At 35.4% G+C, this 24,647-nt stretch overlaps 2 protein-coding genes, 1 long non-coding RNA gene and 1 other non-coding gene across 5 annotated transcripts; all 4 read left to right on the forward strand.

Annotated features, from left to right (window-relative positions):
• Positions 1-4,882: 4,882 nt before the first annotated feature.
• On the forward strand, positions 4,883-7,692 carry LOC107766813 (uncharacterized). The gene is made up of 3 exons (XM_016585684.2): positions 4,883-5,219; positions 5,661-5,910; positions 7,227-7,692. The coding sequence occupies exons 1-3, from the start codon at positions 4,945-4,947 to the stop codon at positions 7,554-7,556; spliced, it is 855 nt and encodes a 284-aa protein (XP_016441170.2). The 5' UTR covers positions 4,883-4,944; the 3' UTR covers positions 7,557-7,692.
• A 675-nt stretch (positions 7,693-8,367) lies between these two features.
• Positions 8,368-8,439, forward strand: TRNAT-UGU (transfer RNA threonine (anticodon UGU)). The gene has a single exon. It is a non-coding gene; the product is annotated as a tRNA-Thr (tRNA).
• Positions 8,421-11,312, forward strand: LOC107766814 (uncharacterized). The gene is made up of 2 exons (XR_001643790.2): positions 8,421-8,966; positions 10,868-11,312. It is a non-coding gene; the product is annotated as an uncharacterized LOC107766814 (long non-coding RNA).
• A 6,320-nt stretch (positions 11,313-17,632) lies between these two features.
• Positions 17,633-23,916, forward strand: LOC107766815 (katanin p60 ATPase-containing subunit A1-like). 2 transcript variants are annotated; one of them, XM_016585685.2, is made up of 8 exons: positions 17,633-18,211; positions 18,760-19,209; positions 19,337-19,498; positions 19,844-20,035; positions 20,754-20,998; positions 21,858-22,010; positions 22,120-22,207; positions 23,397-23,916. In XM_016585685.2, exons 1-8 carry the CDS (start codon positions 17,900-17,902, stop codon positions 23,676-23,678), a joined length of 1,884 nt encoding a protein of 627 aa, XP_016441171.1. In that variant the 5' UTR covers positions 17,633-17,899; the 3' UTR covers positions 23,679-23,916. The 2 variants fall into 2 exon arrangements, with proteins under 2 accessions (XP_016441171.1, XP_016441172.1); XM_016585686.2 differs by having other exon boundaries at positions 19,337-19,465.
• Positions 23,917-24,647: the final 731 nt, after the last annotated feature.

Here is a 24,647-nt window from a genome sequence, read left to right on the forward strand (position 1 = left end):
AGAGGGAAGTGCATCAGGAGTTCAGAATCTCACCAAAGAAAATGTGGCTGAGCTACTGCAGCTTCTTCAGCAAGTGAGAGTGGGACATTCCAGTGCAGAAACCCCTGATGTTGCAGCAAATGTGAGCCATGCTGGTATGACAAATTTATGTGAGAATTTAGCCTGTTTAATTCAAATCAATGATGAGTCTTGGATATTGGATAGTGGAGCAACAGAACATATGTCTTTCAACAAAGATTTTTTTACAGAATTAAAAACTTTGGCTAAACCTCTCATGGTAAAACTCCCAAACTCTTACAGAGTTCAGGTCACTCATTCATGAACCATTTCTCTTTTGCCTAATCTAATTCTTCGAAATGTTCTTTACGTTCCATCTTTCAAATATAATCTGTTGTCTGTGCACAAGTTGTGCAGACAACTCAAGCAATATGTTTTATTCACACCTTTTTCATGTTTTCTTCTACAGGGCCCTTCAGTGAAGAGCCTGTTGGAGATTGGTAAAGAGGAAGGGGGCCTCTACATTTTCAGATCCAGACATACAACACCAGTGTCTAAGAGTGCACTCAAATTTAGAAGTGTTTTTATTCCAAGAAGGAATTCTATTTCCAATCTTAGTTTGCATTCATGTTTTAGCTTTTCTGATTCAACTGTAAAAGACAAGCTATGGCACTACAGATTAGGCCATATGCCCCTTAGCAATATGAAAAATGTTTCATCAGTTTCTATATCCAAGTGTTCCACATTCTCTAGTCCATGTCTTATTTGTCCTATGGCAAGACAGTCCAAACTTCCATTTCCCTCTAGTTCTATTTTCACTAAGAAAGTGTTTGAATTAATTCATGTGGATACCTGGGGACCATACAATAGTGCTACATATGATGGTTTTAAATACTTCCTTACAATTGTTGATGATTTCAGTAGAGGCACATGGACCTACCTACTAACCAACAAATCCAATGCATTCACTATTCTACGAGGTTTTATAGCTATGGTAGAAAGACAGTTTAATAGCAAGGTGAAAATCATAAGGTCGGATAATGCTTTTGAATTGGGAAGTGGTAAAATTCAATCAGAATTTTTTGAGTCACTAGGTATTATTCATCAAACCACTTGTGTATCCACACCACAACAAAATGGAGTGGTGGAGAGAAAGCACAGGCATCTTTTAGAGACATCTAGAGCCTTGTTGTACCAATCACACCTGCCTACATCATACTGGGGTGACTGCCTTCTTACAGTAACCTATTTGATCAACAGATTTCCTTCAAGTGTCTTAAAGCTTAAGACTCCTTATGAAGTCCTTTTTTCAAGCAAGCCAAATTACTCTAACCTTAGATGCTTTGGGTGTTTGTGTTTTGCTTCTACTGTCTCAAATCAAAGAACTAAGTTTGAACCTAGAGCTATACCTTGTGTGTTCTTAGGTTATCCTCATGGAAAGAAGGGTTACAAGGTGTTGAACCTCAAGAATTTGAAGCCTTTCGTTTCTAGAGATGTTATATTTCATGAAGAATTCTTTCCTTTTGCTTCTGTTAAGTCTAATTCTTTTTCTGAGATTTCTTTACCCACTGCTCCATTTTCTACAAACCATCAAATTCCTGAACCTCTATCTTTTCCGATCAGACCCCACACTAAAACCTCCAAAGAGGCTACTGCATCAAGTGACTCCTGTTCTTCCCCCATTTATTCAAGCCGTCCTAGTTCACCTATTCCCTCTATCTCTGTTTCTAGTTTCTCTCCAAATTCTCCAGTTACATCTAATCAACCACATACATCTACACCAGTTTTTCCTGCTTTGGATTCTGATTCTACGATGGATGTTCTTATTAGGAAGTCTACCAGACCACACACAACTCCATCTTATCTCAAAGATTTTATCTGTAATGCACTCCAACTCACAGATGTTAGCAACTCCTGCTTTCTCGCACCAGTTAAACCTACATATATATCTTTCAGTGGACTATCTTCTACCAATCAACATATGCTAAACACATTGTCCAATATACAAGAACCTACTGACTATTTACAGGCAACACATCACCCAGGGTGGCAAGAAGCAATGAATAAAGAGATTGAGGCACTTGAACTTAATATGACTTGGGAAGTGGTTGAATTACCACCAGGGAGGAAAGCTTTACCATGCAAATGGGTCTATAAGGTTAAACACCATTCAGATGGGAGTGTGGAAAGACTAAAGGCAAGATTGTTCATTAGAGGAGACATACAAAAAGAGGGAATAGACTTCAATGAAACCTTTTCACCGGTGGTGAAGATGACCACAATTAGATGCATACTAGCCACTGCCGTAAAGAAAGGATGGGGTCTATATCAACTAGATGTGAATAACGCTTTCCTACATGGAGATCTAAATGAAGAAGTGTACATGAAATTCCCACCTGGAGTTATACCTACTTCACCTACTCATGCATGCAAGCTAAAGAAATCAATTTATGGGCTACGACAGGCATCTCGTCAGTGGTATGCTAAACTTACAACTGCTTTGAACTTTAAGGGATTCACTCACTCATTCAACGACTATTCTTTGTTCTTTAAAAGATCAGATTCTTCCGTTTCTATAGTGGCTGTCTACGTGGATGATATACTCTTGACAGGTAATGACACCAAAGAACTACATGCTTTGAAAAACTTTCTCAATCAAGAGTTCAAAATTAAAGATCTCGGGGACTTACATTTCTTTCTAGGCATGGAAATTGTCCGAGAAACAGATGGACTTCTCCTTTCTCAGCGCAAATTCACTTTAGACCTTTTCCGAGAATTTGACTCCCTGCACTTGTCCCCTGTTTCTTCTCCACTCGATTCGTCTACTCGTTTGTCTACTCACATAGGGGAACCAGTGAAAGATCCCACCTTGTATCGTCATCTCCTTGGTAAACTTAACTACCTCACTCACACCCGCCCAGACTTATCCTTCACTGTCCAGCACCTCAGTCAGTACATGCAGGACCCTCGACAACCCCACCTAGATGCAGCACTCCGTGTTCTTCGGTATCTGCTCAAAGATCCTGGGCTAGGGCTTTTTATGTCTGCTTCCTCCTCCTTCAAGCTCCTAGCTTTTTGTGACTCCGATTGGGCCACTTGCCCGGATTCGAGGAAGTCGGTCAGTGGTTTTTATATTTCTCTTGGTACCTCTCCGATCTCTTGGAAGTCAAAGAAGCAAACTTCCATCTCGCTCAGTTCCGCCGAAGCAGAATACAGATCTATGCGGCGAGTAGTTGCAGAGCTCACTTGGTTGGTCCGTCTTTTTGAGGATTTGTCAATTCCTATCTCTCTTCCAGTCCCTCTTTACTCCGATAGCCAAGCAGCAATTCACATAGCAAAAAACCCTGTGTTTCACGAACGGACGAAGCACGTTGAAATCGATTGTCATTTTGTACGCGACCAATACCTAGCTAGGCTGATTTCGTTAACCTTTGTTAGATCTTCTGCCCAGTTAGCAGATCTCTTCACCAAACCACTCGCCGGACCTCTTCATCGTGATCATTTGGGCAACCTGGGTGTGTCGTCTACCCCCTCCATCTTGAAGGGGGTGTTGGAATCGAAAGTTCTCGAAGGGTTTGAGGCAGAAAGTTTTGATTTGAGTGGTGTTTGGTATGTTGGACGGATTTAAGGTATTTGGACGGGTTGAGGGGCATTGGGCCTAATTGGCATTTGGACAGTTTAATATTTTTGGGCCTAATTGTGGTCTACACAATTAGGCCTGCTCAACCGGCCCACTTGTGCCACTGCCTTGTTCAGAATACACAATTTAGTGTACATCACATGCTACACTATATTTTAGGTAGTTTTTCCATACTTTTTTTATTTAATTATTTGTTCCATCTTTGTATTCCTTTAATGTACAACTTGGCCACTTGCTAATGCAGGAGGTTACCCTAAAGCTTTTCTTCTGTATATATGTTTAGCATTGTACATTTGAGAAGAACAAGTTTTTCTTCATTCATCAAATACACAAGCAGAAAATTACAGTTTCGTTTTTCCTTTTTTACACTTCTTAACTAAATAAAAAAATGGTTAATGCACCACGCATACCAGATTTAATTTTTTCCGTCCATTTAAAGAATGAAATAAACAGACTATATACAAAAATTTGTAGTGCATATATAATGCTACCTTCTATTTCCATAGTTCAAATCTAGACAAGTAGTGGAGAGCACTAAGTTGGAGTATAGTAGTAGCAACGGAGCCGATGATTCGGGTTCGAGCCCTGAGTATGAAAAAATCTTTGGTAGGGAGCGCTTCCCCCCGAATGAGGCCTTACACGACGCGAATTCAGATATAGTCGGACTCCAATACGGGTACCGAACACCGGGTGGAAAACTAAAAAAAAAGAAAACGGAGCCGAAGGAGCTATGAATGAGAAACTAAGATAAAACAATTTGATTCTTTACCCAAATATAGCCAGCCGATTTTATTGTTTACTTTTCCTTACTAGCATATATTGACTGTACACATATTATACATAAATTCTCTCTCTCTCTCTCTATATATATATTAGTAACATTTGTAAGTTATTTTTTTAGTTTAAATGGTTGAGTCGAGCTATTTGATTAATTCTTCAAGAAATTTTAGCTAGTGCAAATAATCATGGGGCTGAATGTAAAATGGTTGAAACTAGGGGCAAGTGCATAAATTGTCATTCTTAGGCATGCTATTTAGGGATTAATTAGTACTTATTTTGTCATGAAATTTTGAATAAAAAATCTTAACTTAAGGACAACTCAGAATATTTTTCTCCTGAACTAAAAAACTAAAATTCAGTTAATTCCTAGATAGTAGCCTCATTTTTACTGGAAACCACGTGCAGCCACCAGTCCAATTTCCCTATGGGCCTACAAGTAATTTCAGCCACTGGTGAATGTTAAAAGATCCAAAAAAAATAAAAAATTCATAAATTGATTTCTATGTTCATCTCTAAGCAAACAAGTCATGTGGTTCACCATATCTCCAAAAACATGGCAATTTACCAATTCATCAAACTTACAATTCTTTCCTCTTCCAACTAAAATCAAAACAATTCCCAAAGCCTATAATGGAGATGATAATTCAACAGAATCAACAGCAGGAAAAATCAAACGTATGGTTCTTAGTCAAGAAGGAAGAACCAAACTTAACATTTTACCAGACAGAGAATTCTATGCTTACCCAAGATTTGTGACACACGTTGATGATCGTTTCATTTCCTCTTTAACAAATCTTTACAGGTACGAGTGAGTTGTGCATGATTGATCCATTTGATGTTTCTTGCGATCTAATCGTAAAAATAGCACGGGCTAGCCAGTTTTCGAATTGGTAATTGAAAAATAGCTAGCGTTTGCAAAGTCATTGAAAAATAGCCACTATTTTGCTGCAACACGAAAAGTTCCAGCATAATATACTGGAGATTGGTACACTTGTGTATGAACTTCCAGCATATTATGCTGGACAAGTATATTATGCTGGAACTCCAGATTATGCCAGAATATTTCCCTGATTTTGATTTTGTTCAAATTTATCTTTACATGAAAAATGGCTAAACTTCAATTACTTTTGAAACTGTAGCTATTTTTCAATTACCACTTATAAATCTGGCTATTTTTAAATTTACCGCATTTTAATTAGCCCTTATTTAGCCCAACTCGACCATTTAACACACATATTTACAGGGAACGCTTGAGGCCCGAGTTTGAGATTCTTGACCTTATGAGCTCATGGGTCAGTCATTTACCACAAGAGGTGAAGTACAAAAGGGTGGTGGGTCATGGACTTAATGCTCAAGAGTTGGCCAAGAATCCCAGATTGGATTATTTCATTGTGAAGGATTTGAATCAAGATCAGAAACTTGAGTTTGAAAATTGTAGTTTTGATGCTGTTTTGTGTACAGTCAGTGTGCAATATCTTCAACAGCCTGAGAAGGTCAGTAATTTAATTAACCTAAATGGTCCCTTAATTAGATGATAAAGATTAATGGATGGCTAATCCGAACTTGTCAAGATTTTGTGCACCTAATTTGGACGAGAAGGGATAAAATCAAGTGTTACCACAACCACATACAGGTTGCAAAATGTGTGGTTGATTATAAGCCACACAAGTTCCAAATCGTAGTACTCCTTCTGTTTCAAATTAGATGACATATTTTACTTATCGAGAGTTAATTTAACTAAATTTTAAAGTTAAATTGGATTAGTTCAATTCAGTATTTTAAAATTAAACTCTAGGTAATCAAAAACTATTGGAAAAGTACTATAAATTACAATTTTTCTCATGTCAATATGATAAAAAATATATTTTAAAATATTGGTCAAAGTTCACGTAATTTGACTCTCGATAAGCGAAATATGTTATTGGTGAAGCGTATGTTAGCAAATCGTAACATGACTAAGGAATTGATCGTCAGATATATTATTACTACTAAACTTTGCATTAACAAGACGAGGCTTAGTTTATATATTGATCATTATATTAATAATTATGTTGCATATTGGTGCTTTGTATTATATTGACTTTTTAATGTGAAATAACAATATACTACATATTAACAATACTTGTGTCGAATCCCATAAATGAAAAAAATTCTCTTGAGACTATTACTACTAGTTTAGTTGATCATTAAGCCGTGGGTATTATTTCTTTGTTTAAACTATTGATTAAGATTATGAGAACTAAATTGTTTTTAATAGAACTTACATATTTGTAAGACGAGTACAAGCTTTATTTATGTGGCCTATTTTAGCATCTATCATCTTAATTTTTCAACATCAGGATTTATTAATCTAGGTCATAGGTGAGTAATAATTCTTACGAATTCATCTATAAAATTCAAAACCAAACACATGTTTTAGATGATAAACCAATATCTATAATTTAACACGATATAAACATGATCCCAATCATCTGATAACCCGTGGCGGAGCCACATTGAAGCAAGGGGTGTCAAAATTACACTATTTTTCTAGATAATTTTTTTTTTATTTTTTTGTATATTTACTATATGTTGACTCTCCTTGACTTTTCGATATATCTAACTATTTATATTTTGATACCCCTTGATGAAAATTCTGGATTTGTCACTGCTGATAACAAATACAACGCTCCAATAATTTTTAATAATATGATAGTTCTTGCCTAGACCGTACTTGTGAAAATACACTGAGTATCTTGCATCAAAATTCCTATACAACTTGCTCACAAATTAACCAAACGATCTATAATAGTATTAATTAAATTTTCAGGTGTTTGCCGAGGTATTTCGTGGTCTAAAACCAGGAGGCGTGTTTATTGTAAGCTTCAGTAATAGACTGTTCTATGAGAAAGCAATTAGTGCATGGAGGGACAGTACAGGATATGGTAGGGTGCAACTTGTGGTGCAATATTTCCAGTGCGTTCAAGGATTTACGCAGCCAGAGGTGATACGCAAATTACCAACTGAAAAAGATGGTGCGGCTCCACAAAATCAATGGCCTTTGAATTGGATAATGCAGTTGACAGGGTTGTTATCATCTTCATCTGATCCTTTTTATGCAGTTGTAGCCTACAGAAACTTCAAACCAGAGCACGAATGAATAATATGTATTCAAATGTAAAGCTCCAAAGTATACTAACTTAGCTTGAACCAATTAATTACTCCTACTTGAGAAGAATTATAAGTTCTTTGTACTAAACTTGGATGTATTATAGTAACATTTAGTTTGTTGTATAGAGCAATCTGTAATCAGTAACCACAAATCATAAGGCGGAGCTAGGATTTCAACCCTATGAGTTCTGAATTTTAGAATGATGATTTCAAGTGTTAATGAATGGATTCTAAATTTAATATTTATACATATTTAATAAATTTAAAACACCAAATACATTATTTGAGCAAGAGCTGCGGGTAGCTCGGCTTGTGCCTCGCCCAGTAAAATAACCTTTACTCCTAGCCTGTTTTACTAATCACAATGAATATATGACAAATGTCTTTTACATTCACTTGTATCACTTGGTTATGGTTAATTAAGTATGTATTTTCACTTAACTATATCATATTATATGATTTGGTATAATTAAATATTAGATGTGAGTAAATTTGATTTACTGCAAATACGACTCATAAAGGCTTTTTACATTTTATTAAATTCAACATTATAAAAAGCCATAAAGGCCTAAAATCCCTTAGTTTACCCTTTTATCCAATTTAACACGATATAAGAGGAACTGATCTTTATGAGCGACAAAGATAAGTGGAAACCTCCTATACTTAATGTGATTTAGAATAATATAGAGGCCTTAATAACTTACATTCTCTTCCAACGTTAAGAAATTAGAATTGTTTAGTTTCAATTTATAGACACAAATTAGAATTTATAAAATAAGTATTTCGATGAACAGCACAAAGCCCCTATAGCTCAGTGGTAGAGCGTCAGTCTTGTAAACTGAAGGTCTGTAGTTCGATCCTGCATGGGGGCAAAACATTTATTTTTGAACTTTTCCTTTCTTTTTCCTTTTTTGCACAAATCTCCCAAAGCCCTAGGTGATATATTTTTCCTTTTTTTGGTGGTTCAATGCTGTAACAATTGTTAATCCAAATGGCTTCAATTCTCCGAAAAGCTCTCAGAAACCAATTTCGATCAAGAATTCTCAAGAACCTTAATAAATCCGAACCAGCAATTCTCAGTTCTACACCACAAATCTTGGCCCATCCACCTTGCAGCAGACATAATCAGATACCCTTTTTTCTCCAAAGAGAAACAGTGGATTCAAAATTGAATCTTTACCCAAGTTTTTCTTTTGGTCTTTTTCTTGACCCAAATGGGTTTTTTCTTAACCCTATTTCTCCAAATGAATTGGTTAAATCCGAGAACGATGAAAACCAAGACTCAGTAAAGATTTGGGCGGATAGTGTGAAGAAAAAGAGGAAGAGGAAGATGAACAAGCATAAATTGAAGAAGCTTAGGAAGTGCTTGAGGAGAAAAACGTAATTTTGTGTTAATCTGGTGAGGACTTTGTTACTAAGTCTGCATCTTCGCCCGTTTTGAAATCCCTTTTTCAGGCATAGTGTTCATTGTTTCCGCTTTGTAATGACCGAAAGATATTTCCTTTGCTGTTATTTTGAATGATTTCAACTCTGATGAACTGATGTAGTAATAGGTCCAAAACAGAAGCTAAGTCAACCCTTCCAATTTTTCTAATAATCTATTTTGAGGGGCGTATAATTTGTGTTGTCGCCTTCAAATCTCACTGATCGAGGTTTATGGATTATTTGACATTGTTGTGTTTGATATTTGGATTAAGAAAGATTTAGAAATCTGGATGAATGAATGAATTATGGTTAGTTGTCAAGCTTCATGTAGTTCACTTTAATGGAATTAATTGCTTTTGTCTGATTTCAGCTTTGTAAATTCTTGTTGTTATACCTGCTTAGTTGGTCCTCTCTTCTTCATTGTACAAACGTTTTGATAGTTTTCGTTGATGAATTTCAGTATGGATTTTACCTTTTATGTTTGTGAGGTATCTTTGTGCTTTACTCCATTTCTCAACTTCCAATAGTATTCTCATACTGAATATCTCCGAACTTGTCTGTGCAGTCGATATATTTGTTGTAGCCAGTGAATAATGTGAAGACTCTTGGGTATGGTCTAGCATCAATGAAGCTGGAACATCATAAGAGAGAAGGGTTCAAATTCTAATATGCACAAAAATAGCTGATTTCTTCTCATTACTCTTGATTGGTAGAGTTACCAATGCATATATTGGCTAGGAAGATGCAGGTAAGGTAGAATAACCGTGGTGCGCGAGCTGCATATAGGTCTTTCTTGAAAAGGTAAATATTCATGTAAGATGCCTCGTATCTTGGAGGAAAGAAAATGGAACTAAATTTGTTTTCATTGCAAGTGCCCTCATGGGTGGGCACACATCGGCAGTCTAACTCTAGGTCATTACTCAGCATCGGTGGTCATATTCCCTGTGCCATTTATGTGTAAGGGGTTTTTCGATTGAGCGATATAGGTAAGCTACTTAGGTTTTGCTATGTCAACAGAGATTGAAACCGTAATAGGGGACCAGTTATAAGTTGGGTGGTGATTAAAGATAGAGCCCAAAGAAAAAAGAGAGACTTAGATGTCAGCCCTTCCGTGTTCCAACTAAGTCAAATATTATAGCAACTGGATGGGAAACTAGTGGAGAACTACTGGGGGGGCGCAGAAGTAGCTGAAGGAAATTGAACTGCTAAAATTATCAGAAATTGATCTTAATGCTTTCTTTTTGCCCTCTGTTTGTTTTGCCTGATAAGCTCTTTGTGCCCTATATCTATAACTGCCCTTATATCCTAGGAAATCTTCCTTGGAGAGATGAGCTGATTTCCCGCGCACAGCTATTATTTCCGACGCAGGTGTCCTGAGACTCTCTTCAGTTCTAAGGTCCACTCTGTTGGAAACTTACTCACCTTAATCTGGACGTAGGTTGCTTGAGCTATTCCATATTAAGATGTTGTGGGCTAAGTAAGTTGGCTGGTGAAGTGGTCACCTCTATTTAGGACTTGTGGGAATTGATTTTGAGTGAATAATTTACTTATGCGCTTCTCTTTTTCCTAATTTGATTAGTTGCGTACCCATCTTTCCTTGTTTGGTTGCTCACATGGGCAAAGCTAAATATAGGCAAGGGGGTTCAATTGAATCTCCTTGGTGATTAAAATTGTACTGGCAAATGAGGCAAAAACAAATCTTTTTTTGTTATATATAAATTGTTCAATCCCCTAGTGTAGTGTTAAAGGGCTTTTTGACACTTGCTTTTAGATCACAGCTTCGAATCCCAACTGTGACATTCTAGTATTTTCTTGAATCTCCTTGTATAAGTTTCCGACTCTGCAATTGCTTGCTTATATATTTACTTGTAACAGGCATATTGTGAAGCCAGTTGAGAACCGAGTGCATTTAGATATTGACCACTTTGAGGCTTGTGATGCTTAAAATCTGGCCCATGTCCCAGGGGTGTCTGAGCTACTTGTTTCAGCATGCTCAGATTCCCACATCCCTACTTAAGCTATTGTTATGTTAAGTCTAGTCTGCTTAAACAACGTGTTTTTACCAGAGATTCTACATGTTGGGTTATAATCTGCCCATCTACGATTTCCCCGGCGCAGTAGTATGTTCTGGGCAGGTGTAGCTTAACTGTATGTTTCTCATATCTCAACTAATGTCCTAACCAAGGGGTGTATAGTTGAGGTGAATGCCATATTTCTTGTAAGGGGCAATGTACTTAATGCCGGAGAATATTCTTCATTAAATGCTACCGGGTGGCAGACATTTATTTCATCTTTATGAGTATCATTCTCTCCGGTAATAGACAGGATCATTGCTTTCGGTTTCAACTATCTTCTGTTTTTGGCTCTACGTATCACTTCCTCATGCGATCATTTAATATAACATATTTTACCCTATACAAATACAAAACTAATTCAAACATCCATCGTTGCTTATAACACTTCATCTTGGATGTCCATTAACAAATAATGTGTCTCATTAAAACCTTCCTAAGAAAGACCCAGTGGAAAAAAGCCTAGTGAAGGAAAAAGATTACACATATCTTGTAATACGCATTAAGAGTTGCCTCATTAAAAACCTTACCAGGGAAACCCAAATGGGACAAAACTTTGGTTAAGGGAAAAAGAGTACAACATGTATTTCTCCCCTTGATAAAAACTTTATTTGATATCTCGGAGACGATGCATTCCAATCATGTATCTCAACTTCTCAAATGTTGATGTTGGCAATGCTTTAGTGAACAAATCTGCCAAATTATCACTTTGAACGAATTTATTAAACATCTAATTCACCATTCTATTGAATATCATACGTGAAAACGAATTTTGGTGAAATATGTTTTGTTCTGTCTCTTTTAATATATATAGCGATATATTGATTTATTGATCTCAATCAAACACATTCTCGACTCACTTTATGAATGACTATTATCTCCGCATGATTTGAAGAAGTAGCAATCATAATTTATTTTGTTAAACTCCATGATATGACAATACCTCCACATGTGAATAAATATCCTGTTTGAGATCGACCTTTATGAGGGTCAAGCAAATATCCTGTATCTGCATAACCAATCAGTTATAAACTGAATTCATTTGAATAAAATAATCACATATTAGTGGTCCCTACGAGATATCTGTAGATGCTTAATACCATTCCAATTTCTTTGTATTAAAGAAGAACTAAATCTTGCTAACAAACTTATAGAGAAAATTATATCTGATCAAGAATTATTAGCAAGATACATTAATGCCCCAGTTGCACTAAGATATGGTATTTCAGCATTAGAAGTTCTTCATTATTTTCACGAGGACGAAATAGATCCTTATTTATGTCAAGCGATTTTACAACCATCGAGATACTCAATGGATGTGCTTTATCTATATAAAAGCGCTTCAAAATAATTTTGGTGTACATTGATTGATGGGCAAATATTCTATTTTTCAAATGTTCAATTTGTAAGCCAAAATAAGATTTTATCTTTCTAAAATCTTTCATTTCAAATTCTTTCTTCAAACACTCTACTGCCTTTGGAAGCTCTTCAGGAGTTCCGATGATATTCAAGTCATCAACATACACAGCTATTATGACAATCAGATCCAGATCCTTTTATAAAGGACAAATTGGGTCATTCTTGTACCATTCTTTCAATAGGTATTCACTAAGGTGATTATACCACATGCGCCCTAATTACTTCAATACGTATAAAGATTTCTGAAGCTTTATCGAACAAGTTTCTCAGGAATCTTTATATGTTTCAGGCACTTTGAATCTTTCAGGTATTTTCATAATAATTTCGTTATTCAATGAACCATATAAATAGGTCGTGACAACATCCATAAGATGCATATCAAATTTTTCATGAATTACTAGACTGATAAGATACCTGAATGTCATTGCATCCATTACAGAAGAATATGTCTCCACATAAAGGTCGTTGTGAAAATTCTTATGTCACAAGTCGTGCTTTATATCTTACGACTTCATTTTTTTCATTTTTTTTTCGCACAAAAAATTATTTGTACCCCACTGGCTTTACACCTTCATGTGTTCGGGCTATAGATCTAAAAATTTCACGTTCTTCAAGTAAAGTCAATTCTTTTTGGATAGTGTCTTTCTATTTTGGCCGATCATTTCGCCATCTACATTCATCGATAGATTTCGGTTCAAGATCCTTATCTTATTGCATTACTTCAATAGTAACAAAACATTATCGACAACTATATCATTTCAATTCCATCTTTTTCAAGTTGAGACATAATTTATCAATATCTCTTCATTTTCAACATTATTAGGTACCTGAACCTCTCCTGAGGTTTTATCAATTGTTATGTCTCGGGGCTCTTCTTGAGAAACTACCTCCATATTATGACCATCTTGATCATTTGTCCCTTTTCTTTTTTGAGGATTTTTCAATCATTGAACCGATTGGTTTACCACGTTTTAAGTGTGACTTAGGCTCATTTACTTTAACAGATTGTCCTACCGGGACATCAACTCAAATTGGAGCATTTGCAGCTGAAATATGAGATTTAGTAATTCTTGTTAGATTGGTAAATGCATCTGGCAATTGATTTGTAATACTTTGCAAATGAATTATTTTTTGAACCTCCAGTTCATATTAATTTATACAAGAATCTAAATAAGATAATGATGATGCATTCCAATCTATATCCTTTTTCAGCTGCTTATTCTCATACCATAATGTTAAAAATGATTTAATCTAATTGTTCTAAGCAATTCACAAATTAATTTAAAACAATGATCCATTTGTACTATAACTGATTATCCCATAATAATACGAGTATCAATTTGACCACCATATTCACAACAATTAAGAAATGTTTGGACGTATGCTTAGTGAAGGGAAAATGGAAAACATGCAGGCCTGCATATAATTGTTAATGGAAAACATGCAGGCCTTATTTATTTTAAAATAAATACAATTCAAAAAAATTATATTCTATAAATACCTTTTAATATTTATAGCAAAATATTTAATTTTGTTTACCTCCTACCCCTAAGCCATTAAATACGCTATTCAGTTACACTATTTTCTTTCTCTCTTTACTTTGATACGCTATTCAATAATGAAAGCAGTAAGTTTCCTCTTTATCAATTAGTCTATTTTGAACGACTCCGGCACCATCTCCGGACCAAGGCGACGCATTTTCAAAGATTTCTCAAGCAACTTATATCGGTCAGATTGGGATTGACGTTTACCAAAGTGGACCTATTAGTCTATCTTGTCTTCTTTGTCTCCCGAATGAAGTGCTTCTCTAGCTTCAATGAAGTGCTTCTCCAGATTGGGATTAACCACCAGTAGTACAACGAGAACAAGAATAACTGCTCCAATCCCAATCATTGAGTTTCTGAAAGCCTTATAAGAATCTGAAGAAACAGCGTAATTTGGGAACCCTGATCTTCCTCTTCAACACTATCTGAGCCAACGACCTATTTGGGAACCCTTTTCACTACCGGCTTCCGATGAACGACGGATTCTCCGGAAATTAGGGTTTGTTCTTGAACAAAGACGACGGAGTTTTGAGGCTGAGCAACTTGATTTTCTGTTAATATATTTCAATGAATTTTCATGTATTTCATTGTTTTTTTCCATTGTAATTCAATGTATCTCGTTGTATTCCATGTATTTCATTGTATTCACTGTCTTTTTTTCATTGTATTTCAATGTATCCCGCTGTATTCTAGGTATTTCATTGTATTCACCGTCTAGCTATATGCCATGAATGTATTCATATGTTTTTTTAATTAATATAATTTATGTATTCAGATGTTTTATATAATTTCTCTGAAGATTGCTATGTTTTTGGGTTATTTTTCGGTTGAGAATCTTTTTTATAACTGAAAATACAAAATTTGTGTGTTATAATTGAGTTTGTTGAGTTATATTAGGAGTCTATTATGTTAATTGATTTACTTTCCGTCTTAAAAACAGTGTAATCCCCTATTTTACGCTGTGAATATAGTCGAATACAATAATCTGTCCAGTTGTAATCTCATGTTTCACTCCATGAATACAGTCGAATACACTCGAATACAACAACTGATTAGCTGGACTTCCCTGATTCACGCCTATTTTTGCTACTGTATTCATGGATACAATAACTTACATACATCAAATACATCTTATAACCACAAAAAAGTATTTATAATCCGTCATATAACAAACGGTATGTTAATTACTACTAAAAGATAGTGCTTTATGAAAATTCTCTATTATTTATTAAGTATATTAGCCTGGAGAATGTGTCTAGTTACTGATTTATTTTCAACTGATAAATAGTATAATGGTACCAAGCAAATATTGGTGATGGGACTATCCAGTAGCAGATGTAACTATTATCCTCCTTTTACTCTATTACGCATAGCAGTAGCACCAGAATAAGTTTAAAAGAAATATACCTTGTTCTGAGAAAGAGAATAAGCACAACTTAGAGATAATGAATTTGGTTAGAGCTGCATGTTGATAACGTATTATGAAATAAAAATAATATAATAAGAACTATGTAATTAACTAGGACATAATAGAAGAGAATGATAATATTATAAAGGAACGTTTCTTCCTTGTTTCAGAATGTCTTTAATAGGTTCATCAATGAACCTATTTATAGAAATATTTCATTGTTGCGAGGCAGGTGTGACCTCTATTGAGGATCAGATGTAGGAAGCGCGACTTAGGTGGTTTGGTCACGTGAGGAGGAGGAGCACAGACGCCCCGGTGAGGAGGTGTGAGAGGTTGATATTGGAGGGCCTACAGAGAGGTAGAGGTTGGCGAAAGAAGAGGTGGGGAAAGGTGATTAGGCAAGACATGGTACAACTTCAGCTGACCGAGGACATAACCCTTGATAGGAATGTATGGAGGTCGAGGAGTAGGGCACTAGAGTAGGTAGTCTAGAGTGTTCATAACAGTAATATTAGCACGCAGTCTCGCTTTATGTTAGTAGTAGGTTTTTATGACTAACCGTTGTTTTCTTTCATTGTTAATCACCTTACTGTGTCTTGTTGTTTTTATTCTGCTTTTATATAGCTTTTTGGTACTGTCCCTTTTTGTCTATATTTTCATTAATGTGGTGCTTATGCTTTTCTGAGCCGAGGGTCTATTGGAAACAACCTCTCTATCCTCACAAGGTAGGGGTAAGGTCTACCTATACATTATTCTCCCCAAACCCTATAGTGGGGGATAATACTGGGTATGTTGTTGTTGTTATAGTATTTTATTGTTACAAATCAATCCTAAATCTGTTATGAATACAAAACTAATTTAAAACCTGTTATGAACACAAAACCAATTTAAAACCTGTTATGAATACAAAACCAATTCAAAACCTGTCATGAAGATACACATCGTTGCAAGTGGATGCAGGATTTATAACACAAGTCATATTTTAGTTGCTCTTCATTTTTTATTTCAATATTATTCATATTGATGTACCGTAACATTTTTCTAAAATTATCATATTTGATTTGTTCTGTTATGTTACCATTATTGAAATTATCAATATTATTCAGATTGAGAAATTTTAAGAATAGAATAACATAGGTTACCATTATTGATCATCATGACATCAATAACCGTACCATCAAGAAGCCATTAGTATCTTTAGAAAACAAAAAAATAAAAATAAAATTACTTAATAAAGTTTCAAAAAATATTATAAAACTAGATGTTAATAATAAAACGGATAAAACCTTGAAATAACTCCATTTGAATTTGAAGACTATAAGACTTTATTAAATTGTGCAATTATTGATATTAAAAAAAATATTATCCTGTAAATCTAATATAATTACTTTTTCTCAAGTGTGGACAACTTTACTAAGTGATTAACTAATCCAATTACGTAATTTACTAAACAATGTAAATTCACCAATATTAAATTAAAAAGTTGATGCAACAATATGTTATGAGGCTTTATAAATTAGTTTCCATTATTTCGTTTTTATTAAACATTCGGTTTCATTATTTATACAATTGAACATTCAATTTCTTTGGGAGAAATTTAAAAATAGCTAGATTTACAAGTGGTAATTGAGAAATAACCACAATTTTAAAAGTAATTAAAATTAGCCACTTTTCATGTAATTGAATGAAAACACTCTTCAAAATTCGAAAAATATTTCAGCATGATATACTGGAGTTCGAATTTTTTACTTGTGAACTTCCAGCACAATATACCGGAGTTCCAGCATAATATGCTGGAAGTTTATATACATGTGCTCCGATCTCTAGTATATTAGTATGCTGGAACTTTCTGTGTGCTGGAGTTCCAGCATAATATGCTGGAAGTTCGTACACAAGTACTCCAATATCCGATATATTATGCTGGAACTTTTTGTGTACTGGAGTTCCGGCATAATATGCTGGAAGTTCGTACACAAATGCACCAATCTCCAATATATTATATTGGAACTTTCATTGTTGTAGCAAAATAATGATTATTTTTCAATAACTTTACAAGCGTTGGCGGTCCAAAAACTGGTTAGACCCTGCTATTTTCACCATTATTTTCTTCCGCCTCCAGAAAATAGCAAACATCATTCCTTTTATTAATAATTTAAATTTTAAATTAGCAAAAAAAACACACACACACACCCACACACGAGAAAGCCCATTCTTTAACAAAAAATTTTCTAAAACCAATGCACCTATATTTTGAGGGGACAACCGAGTGATCAAGTAGAGTTAGAGTTCTAGCTATGGATTTAGTTGAATATATTAAGAAATTCACTGAATACCTTTTATAAAATCCAGAACCCAAAATCTCCATATTCTGAACCGCCTCTGTATCTCGTTCCTTAAGTTGCAAATCTTGTTCTTGATCATCTAGTAAGCATAGAAGTGGTAGTGTTAATTGAAGAAGAAGAAGATGGTGGCGGTGGCTCCTAATTCTAATTGCAGCAGAGTTGAGAAGATGAAGAAAATCTTCGACAAATTCGACGTTAACAAAGATGGCCATCTCGACATGACGGAGCTGGTGGAATGGGTCAAGGCTTTAGAACCCGAATTGAATAACAATGTGCAGAGCATTCAGTTCAAACTTTCAAGCTACCTCACCCCCAATTACTACGCTGTCCTAGCTGGTAATGTTAGCCTAAATTATATTGGCTTCACCCGCATTTATGCTCAAGGTTTTCGTAACGTTGATCATGACTTCAACTCCCTCGGCCTCCAATTTCAGGTATTAATTCTTTTGTTTTGTTTGTTTCCCCAACCCTTATGTCACATGTAGGAGTGGCAAACTGGTCGGGTTGGATATGGGACGGTTTGAAAATGGATAGTGCAAAAACGTATAAATTATATGACCCAATCCATATTTAATACGGATAGGAAATGTGTTAACCGGCGGATAATATCCATGGCTTCTAGAGTATGATCACTTTTGGAGAGTTTCTTGTTTCCCAGGCTTGAGGAACCACCGAGTTTTTATAAATGTAAAAGTTAAACTCATTAATTATCCATTGGTTATTCATTTTCTAAGTGGATAATATGGTTCTTATCCATATATGATCCGCTTTTAAAAAAAGTTGATTATCCACCCCATTTTTAGTCGATAATATGAGTGAATAACTATTTTTTTCAATCTGTTTTGCCACCACTAGTCACAGGTAAGCAACTCGATACCAGTAGAATATATGGATTTGAGGCTCTAGCTAGGTTTTTAATAAAGGCTTTACTACTTGCATTCCCAAATTAATACTGTAATGTTTGCTTTAATTTGTGTGTTAGTTTTCAAGGAGTGTCAGTCTATCACCCACAAAACAAATAGAGAAGAAGAATATGACACAAATATCTAACCAAGTTCAGGCAACGCCACAAATGTCTAATCAAGTTCAGGCGATGCCACAAATATCGAACCAAGTTCAGGCAACGACACAAGTGTCTAATCAAGTTCAGGCAACGGCACAAGTGTCTAACCAAGTTCAGGCGACGCCACAAGTGTCTAACCAAGTTCAGGCAACGGCACAAATGTCTAACCAAGTTCAGGCAATGACACAAATGTCTAACCAAGTTCAGGCAGCGACGCGATTATCTCAACTTCAGGCTACCCAAATTCGGTTAATGACACAATTATCTAACCAAATTCAGGCAACACCACAAATATCGAACCAAGTTCAGTCAACAACAAAAGTGCCTAATCAAGTTCAGGCAACGGCACAAGTGTCTAACCAAGTTCAGGCAAGTATTTCATGAAACTTCAATCTTAAGTAGTCGCTGGGATTGTTATATTATTTTCTTTTCCTTTTTCCAACTTCTTTCTTTTATTAGGTTACAAAGTTTATGTTTTTCAATGAAATTTTTATAGGGGGGAAAGTACACTTTTGCTGGGCAGGTGAATAATTACCGAAACACACTGCAACAAGCAGTACCAACACTGAATAGTTGCAGAAACACAGTGCAACAAGGGGTACAAACACCTCAGCTGCCTGGGCAGGTGAACAATTATAGAAACACTGTGCAACAAGTGGTATAAATACCTCATCTGCCTTTAATACTATTCGAGAACATTTTGATAATGTTGCTTTTTAGGCACCATCTAGGCTCAAATCACAAAGTATTTTACTAAACTCCAATCTTAAATAATGTTTAATCTTCGCTCTGCAAGGCCAAATTGATTATAGATGAGATTTAATATAAAAATGGTAGACTTTACTGCTATATAAAATTCAGTAACCATGCATGAAAGTAACATATAATTTTTTAGAGCAGTTGGGGTAGCGACTCTGTGCAAAAACTGCTTTACTCTATTTGTATTAAGCTGAGACTTTAAGTTCTTTATAATATTCACAGCGTCCTTCTTTACAACTATCAGAATGCTGTAGCTGGCGTTAAGCCAAAAGGAGAGTATAACGGGCCTGATCCCCAACTGGCTGCTCGTCTTGAAAAAGAAATATTGGATACTAATCCAGGGGTGAGATGGGATGATGTTGCGGGACTAAATGAAGCAAAGAGGCTTCTACAGGAAGCAGTGGTACTCCCACTGTGGATGCCTGAATACTTCCAGGTACTGCAGATAGCTTATTCTGATTATAAGACTACTAAATGATGATACATCTGTGTTTGGTACGAAGGAAGTCATATTTCAAGAAAATATTTTTCATCCTTTTCTGCTGTGACAAAAGGGAGAATGATGTCATTTTCTTTATAACTACCTTAACTTTCAACTTCATATTCATCTTCTCGCTAACATTTAGACGTTACTATTGAATCTTAGTTCTTAAAAAATTTCATCAAAATACTTCCAAATTTGTTAATTTCATTATTAGTAATCTGTAATGATATATTTACAGAAAAATATTTTTCATTGACCAACCAAACACCGAAAATTTTTTCTAGGAAAAAATGTTGAAGCATTTTCATCTGTTCTGAAAAAAGTGTTTTCTCTGGGGTAAAATAACTTCCGCCATACCAAACACACTTATGTTTCCTTTTCTTTTGCCTTGTTACAAACTGTTTATTAGATGTGGAAACGGTCCTCGAAGTTAATTAGGAAAATAAGCTGGTAATAGTTTTTGCTTTTGAAAACTGAATTGTCTCATATACCTGTCGTCACATAACGAGGATACAATCTGATCTAACGGAAGTCGCAACTTCTTGCTATGTACAAGTTTTGACTTGCAGCTATGCACATGTTGTAACTACATGGCACATTAATAAAAAGAATAATGAATACTTATATTATGAAACTTCTATATAGTTCACATATTCAATGTTACTTGCAGGGAATCAGGAGACCTTGGAGAGGAGTTCTTATGTTTGGTCCTCCTGGCACAGGGAAAACACTCTTGGCCAAAGCTGTTGCTACAGAGTGTGGGACAACATTTCTGAATGTTTCTTGCTCTTCGTTGTTGGCGAAATGGTACGGGGAGAGTGAACGACGGGTACGGTGCTTGTTTGATCTTGCTCGTGCTCGTGCTCCAAGTACAATTTTTATTGATGAGATTGATTCTCTTTGTAGTGCCAGAGGGTAAGCAATCTGTTCTTTCTAAAATGATTTCATATACATGTAATAGCTGAGTATTTTTCTCATTGTCTTGCTGTTGTGTGAGGTTTATTTTCATCACCATATGTGATAAATTTGAGTACTAGGCATAGATTATATGTTACGGGTCTACACGTCATAGTAACTAGACTTCAATCATCTGATAGACACATGATTGGTGATGGACCGTATATTAGTTTGATGACCAGTTCGTTCTTGTTTTTTCCCGAGTAAATAAGTGAAGGGCCTCTACTAATCCAAAGCCTTGCATAAGAGCTGCAGAGAGCAGAGAAGGTTAAAACAATTTGAAACCTTAATAGAATACCTAGTAGAAGGAAATTAGAGGCTGTATGTTTTTCGGAAACTGGATCATACTGTAGTTTCACTTGAGCAGCTTAGTCTGCTCTGAACTGATAGTCCCATCCATACATACTGACAAGTCTATGTTTTTCAACCATAGAGATTTTTATCAAGCTACCAAATAATGCGTCTGAGGCTCTGAGCAGTGCCGGTGACTTTAAACTTATATTTGCTAGATCATAGATTGTTATATTGTCTTTATCAGGTCATGGATTAATGTGTTATCATAAAGATTTATATCTATATTTTAAGTAACCTGATTGTGAATAATTTTTGTAACATTATTGCATACTAAATATTTCGTCCTGCTCCTCTTTCTTTCACCTACCTCGTGTGTACGCACACATCCCACAATAACATTTACGCATGTGCTCAACAATCAACATTAATTTGAGCATAAAATGTTCTTAAGTGTGTTAAACTTTAAATTTTTTAGTTTTACTTCTAGTAATAAAACTTTATGAACTCTGGACCTGTTTCTCAGGGCTCCTGGAGAGAATGAAGTATCCCGAAGGGTGAAGTCTGAACTTCTAGTTCAAATTGATGGGTTAAACAACTCCACTAATAATACAGCGGGCAAACCGGTCACAGTTTTGGCAGCAACAAATTTCCCCTGGGGTCTTGATGAGGCACTAAGGTTAACTTTACTCCTTAACTTCCTAGTCAATATTAGCTTTTTTAGTCTGATTTGTGTTCTGTTTCGTATCTGGATCTTGGCTAATTGGTGATTCACTGTACTACCGTAGGAGGCGGCTAGAAAATCGGATTTACATCCCGCTTCCTGATTTTAAGAGCCGTAAGGAGCTTATAGAGATAAACTTGAAATCAATCACGGTAAGCTCTCATTATTGGTGTCGGCTAGTTTCTTAATTTGGAGGTACTGTGCTTCATTGTCTTGAAAGAAGTTCATCTGCTATATTATCATAATGTCTTTACTTAAAAAATAGGTTTGATTCAAAGTCACTAAAGGAAAGAGTATGATCACACTGAAAATTTTCAACTTACAAAGAAAATGTACATAAGGTTCACTCATGGATGTTTCATGGGGATCAAATCCATGGCTTGTAGTGCTATGTAGAGCACAAAGGTTCCGAAACTAGGCAAATGTTCACATATATTTTATGGTATGGTCCTAACAGACATTGTTCCTTCTTTGTCTGATTGCATAGTGGATTGAACAAAATGAATAGGAACATGATTGATTTGTTGGTTAATATTGGCCAGCTTGGTACTATCTTTAGCTAGAAGGTGTGCCACATAATTTGCTTCCCCGAAGCTATGCCTGATGACAGGGCTCTCCAGCTGGAGCATTAACCACCTGCAAGAATCAATAATAGTGTAATACAATGGGGAATCATTTTCAAGTAGGTTTAACACCTCCATGGAATCAGTCTCCACTTCCAGTGGCTTTAGTAAACTATTCTGTATTTTTGCCGATTATAGTTCAGTGATTATTAATATTAACAATGAATACGATATTAGGAGATATAAAAGAGAAAATGAAAGAAGAAGCAGCTGATAATAAGAGACCTTTTGGTTACATCTCAATAGAATTTTTAAGTTACTAGAATGACAAGGAAGGGGGTGATGCTGGAAATCTGTATAAACTTTATACATAAACTTTTGTTACATTATGACTTGAGCTAAGTGTCATCCAGGATTTAGAGTTTGTGTTATCTCATTATATGTGTAAAAAACTTTTAAATTTTAAATTTTTGCTCCTGTTTTCCGATTGATATGCTTGTTGTTGTCCTTTTATCTTTTCCGAGCTGAGGGTGCACCTGAAACGGCCTCTCTGCCTTCTTGAAGGTAGGGGTAAGGTTTGCATACACTCTACCCTCTCCAGACCCCACTAATGGGATTATACTCGGCTGTTGTTGTTGATGCGGCGTTTGAGCTGAAAGAACTGTGTTAGTGGAACCATAGAACTGGCCCTAGATTTGCCTAATTATTATTGCTCCTGGAGATTGAACAGAAAAATTTGTTGATACTAATAATCTGTATCATGTATAATGAATGGCAGTTAGCTCCTGACCTGGATATTGACCAAGTGGCACGAAGAACAGAAGGTTTCAGTGGAGACGATCTAACAAATATCTGCAGAGATGCTTCTTTAAGTGGCATGAGACGTAAGATAGCAGGGAAAAACCCAGATGAGATTAAGAACATGTCCAAGGCTGACATTTTGAAAATTCCAGTTATGATGGATGACTTCCTAGAAGCTTTAGATAGAATACAACCCACAGTTTCTAGAGGGGACATTGAACGACATGAGAAATGGTTTTCAGAATTTGGATCAACGTAGAAAATCAAGTAAATGCAAGTTAGAAGTGCTTTTTTTGGGGTCCAGAAAGATACAATTACTAGTGAGTCATGGTCATATGTCGCAGTTGTTATTCCTTCAGTTTTGTGCTCTACCTATTTTGACATTGTCGATTGTCAGTATGTATATAAAACTGCGAAAAGGCGCAGCATCGGCATGGTTTATAACACAGCGATATTTTACAATCTACTTGATGTGATTCAGATTTAAGAAGCAAAAAGGGATATTGAAAGTGTCTTACCATGAACAAGCTTTTTCTTCACATTGAAAGTGTCTTACCACGAGCAAGCTTTTGTCAGATATTTTGTAAAATAAAAATAATAAATATTTTTGGATTTAAATAAAAGATAGAAGTTCAGATATTTTGAATCAGCAAGATATCTAGCCTCATAGAAATGAGATTAAATGATGCATTGATATAGAAATTAACCCTTTACTCTCTATTAGGAATAGGGAGATGACCAAAGAGACGATTAGGGAGACCGAAGATCCAAAAGATAGAGTTGTCAAAAATAATTTTCTCCACTTCATTAGGAGCATAAATCAATACATTTGGAGTAATTAATTAATATAGCATATTTGTTCTAGTCTCTTTCATTACTTCGCTTTTGCATAATAAGAAGCATAAAAGATACATATAATCTCCCTAGCTAATTGCAATATCTTGTTGAACATTCTTCCAAGCAGCTTCCCATCAACTTCGAATCTGCAAGTAATTTGTTAAAATATATGTCACAAATTACGTTATATAAACTTCATGACATGTCAGCAAACATAGAAAATTGTTGAAATAAAGAAAGTTAAGGAAAGAATTATACCTTCTCTAAATTTGGAGCAACGTTCAATTGAACAAGTAATATTACAGTTTAATACTTCAGGAGAAACGGAAAGTTGGCATTGTTTCAGGCAATCGTCAAGGCAATGAGGAGTTCTACTTAAGGCACATGCAAG

The sequence above is a fragment of the Nicotiana tabacum genome, chromosome 3 (assembly GCF_000715075.1).
Source record: "Nicotiana tabacum cultivar K326 chromosome 3, ASM71507v2, whole genome shotgun sequence".
Lineage (NCBI taxonomy): Eukaryota > Viridiplantae > Streptophyta > Magnoliopsida > Solanales > Solanaceae > Nicotiana > Nicotiana tabacum.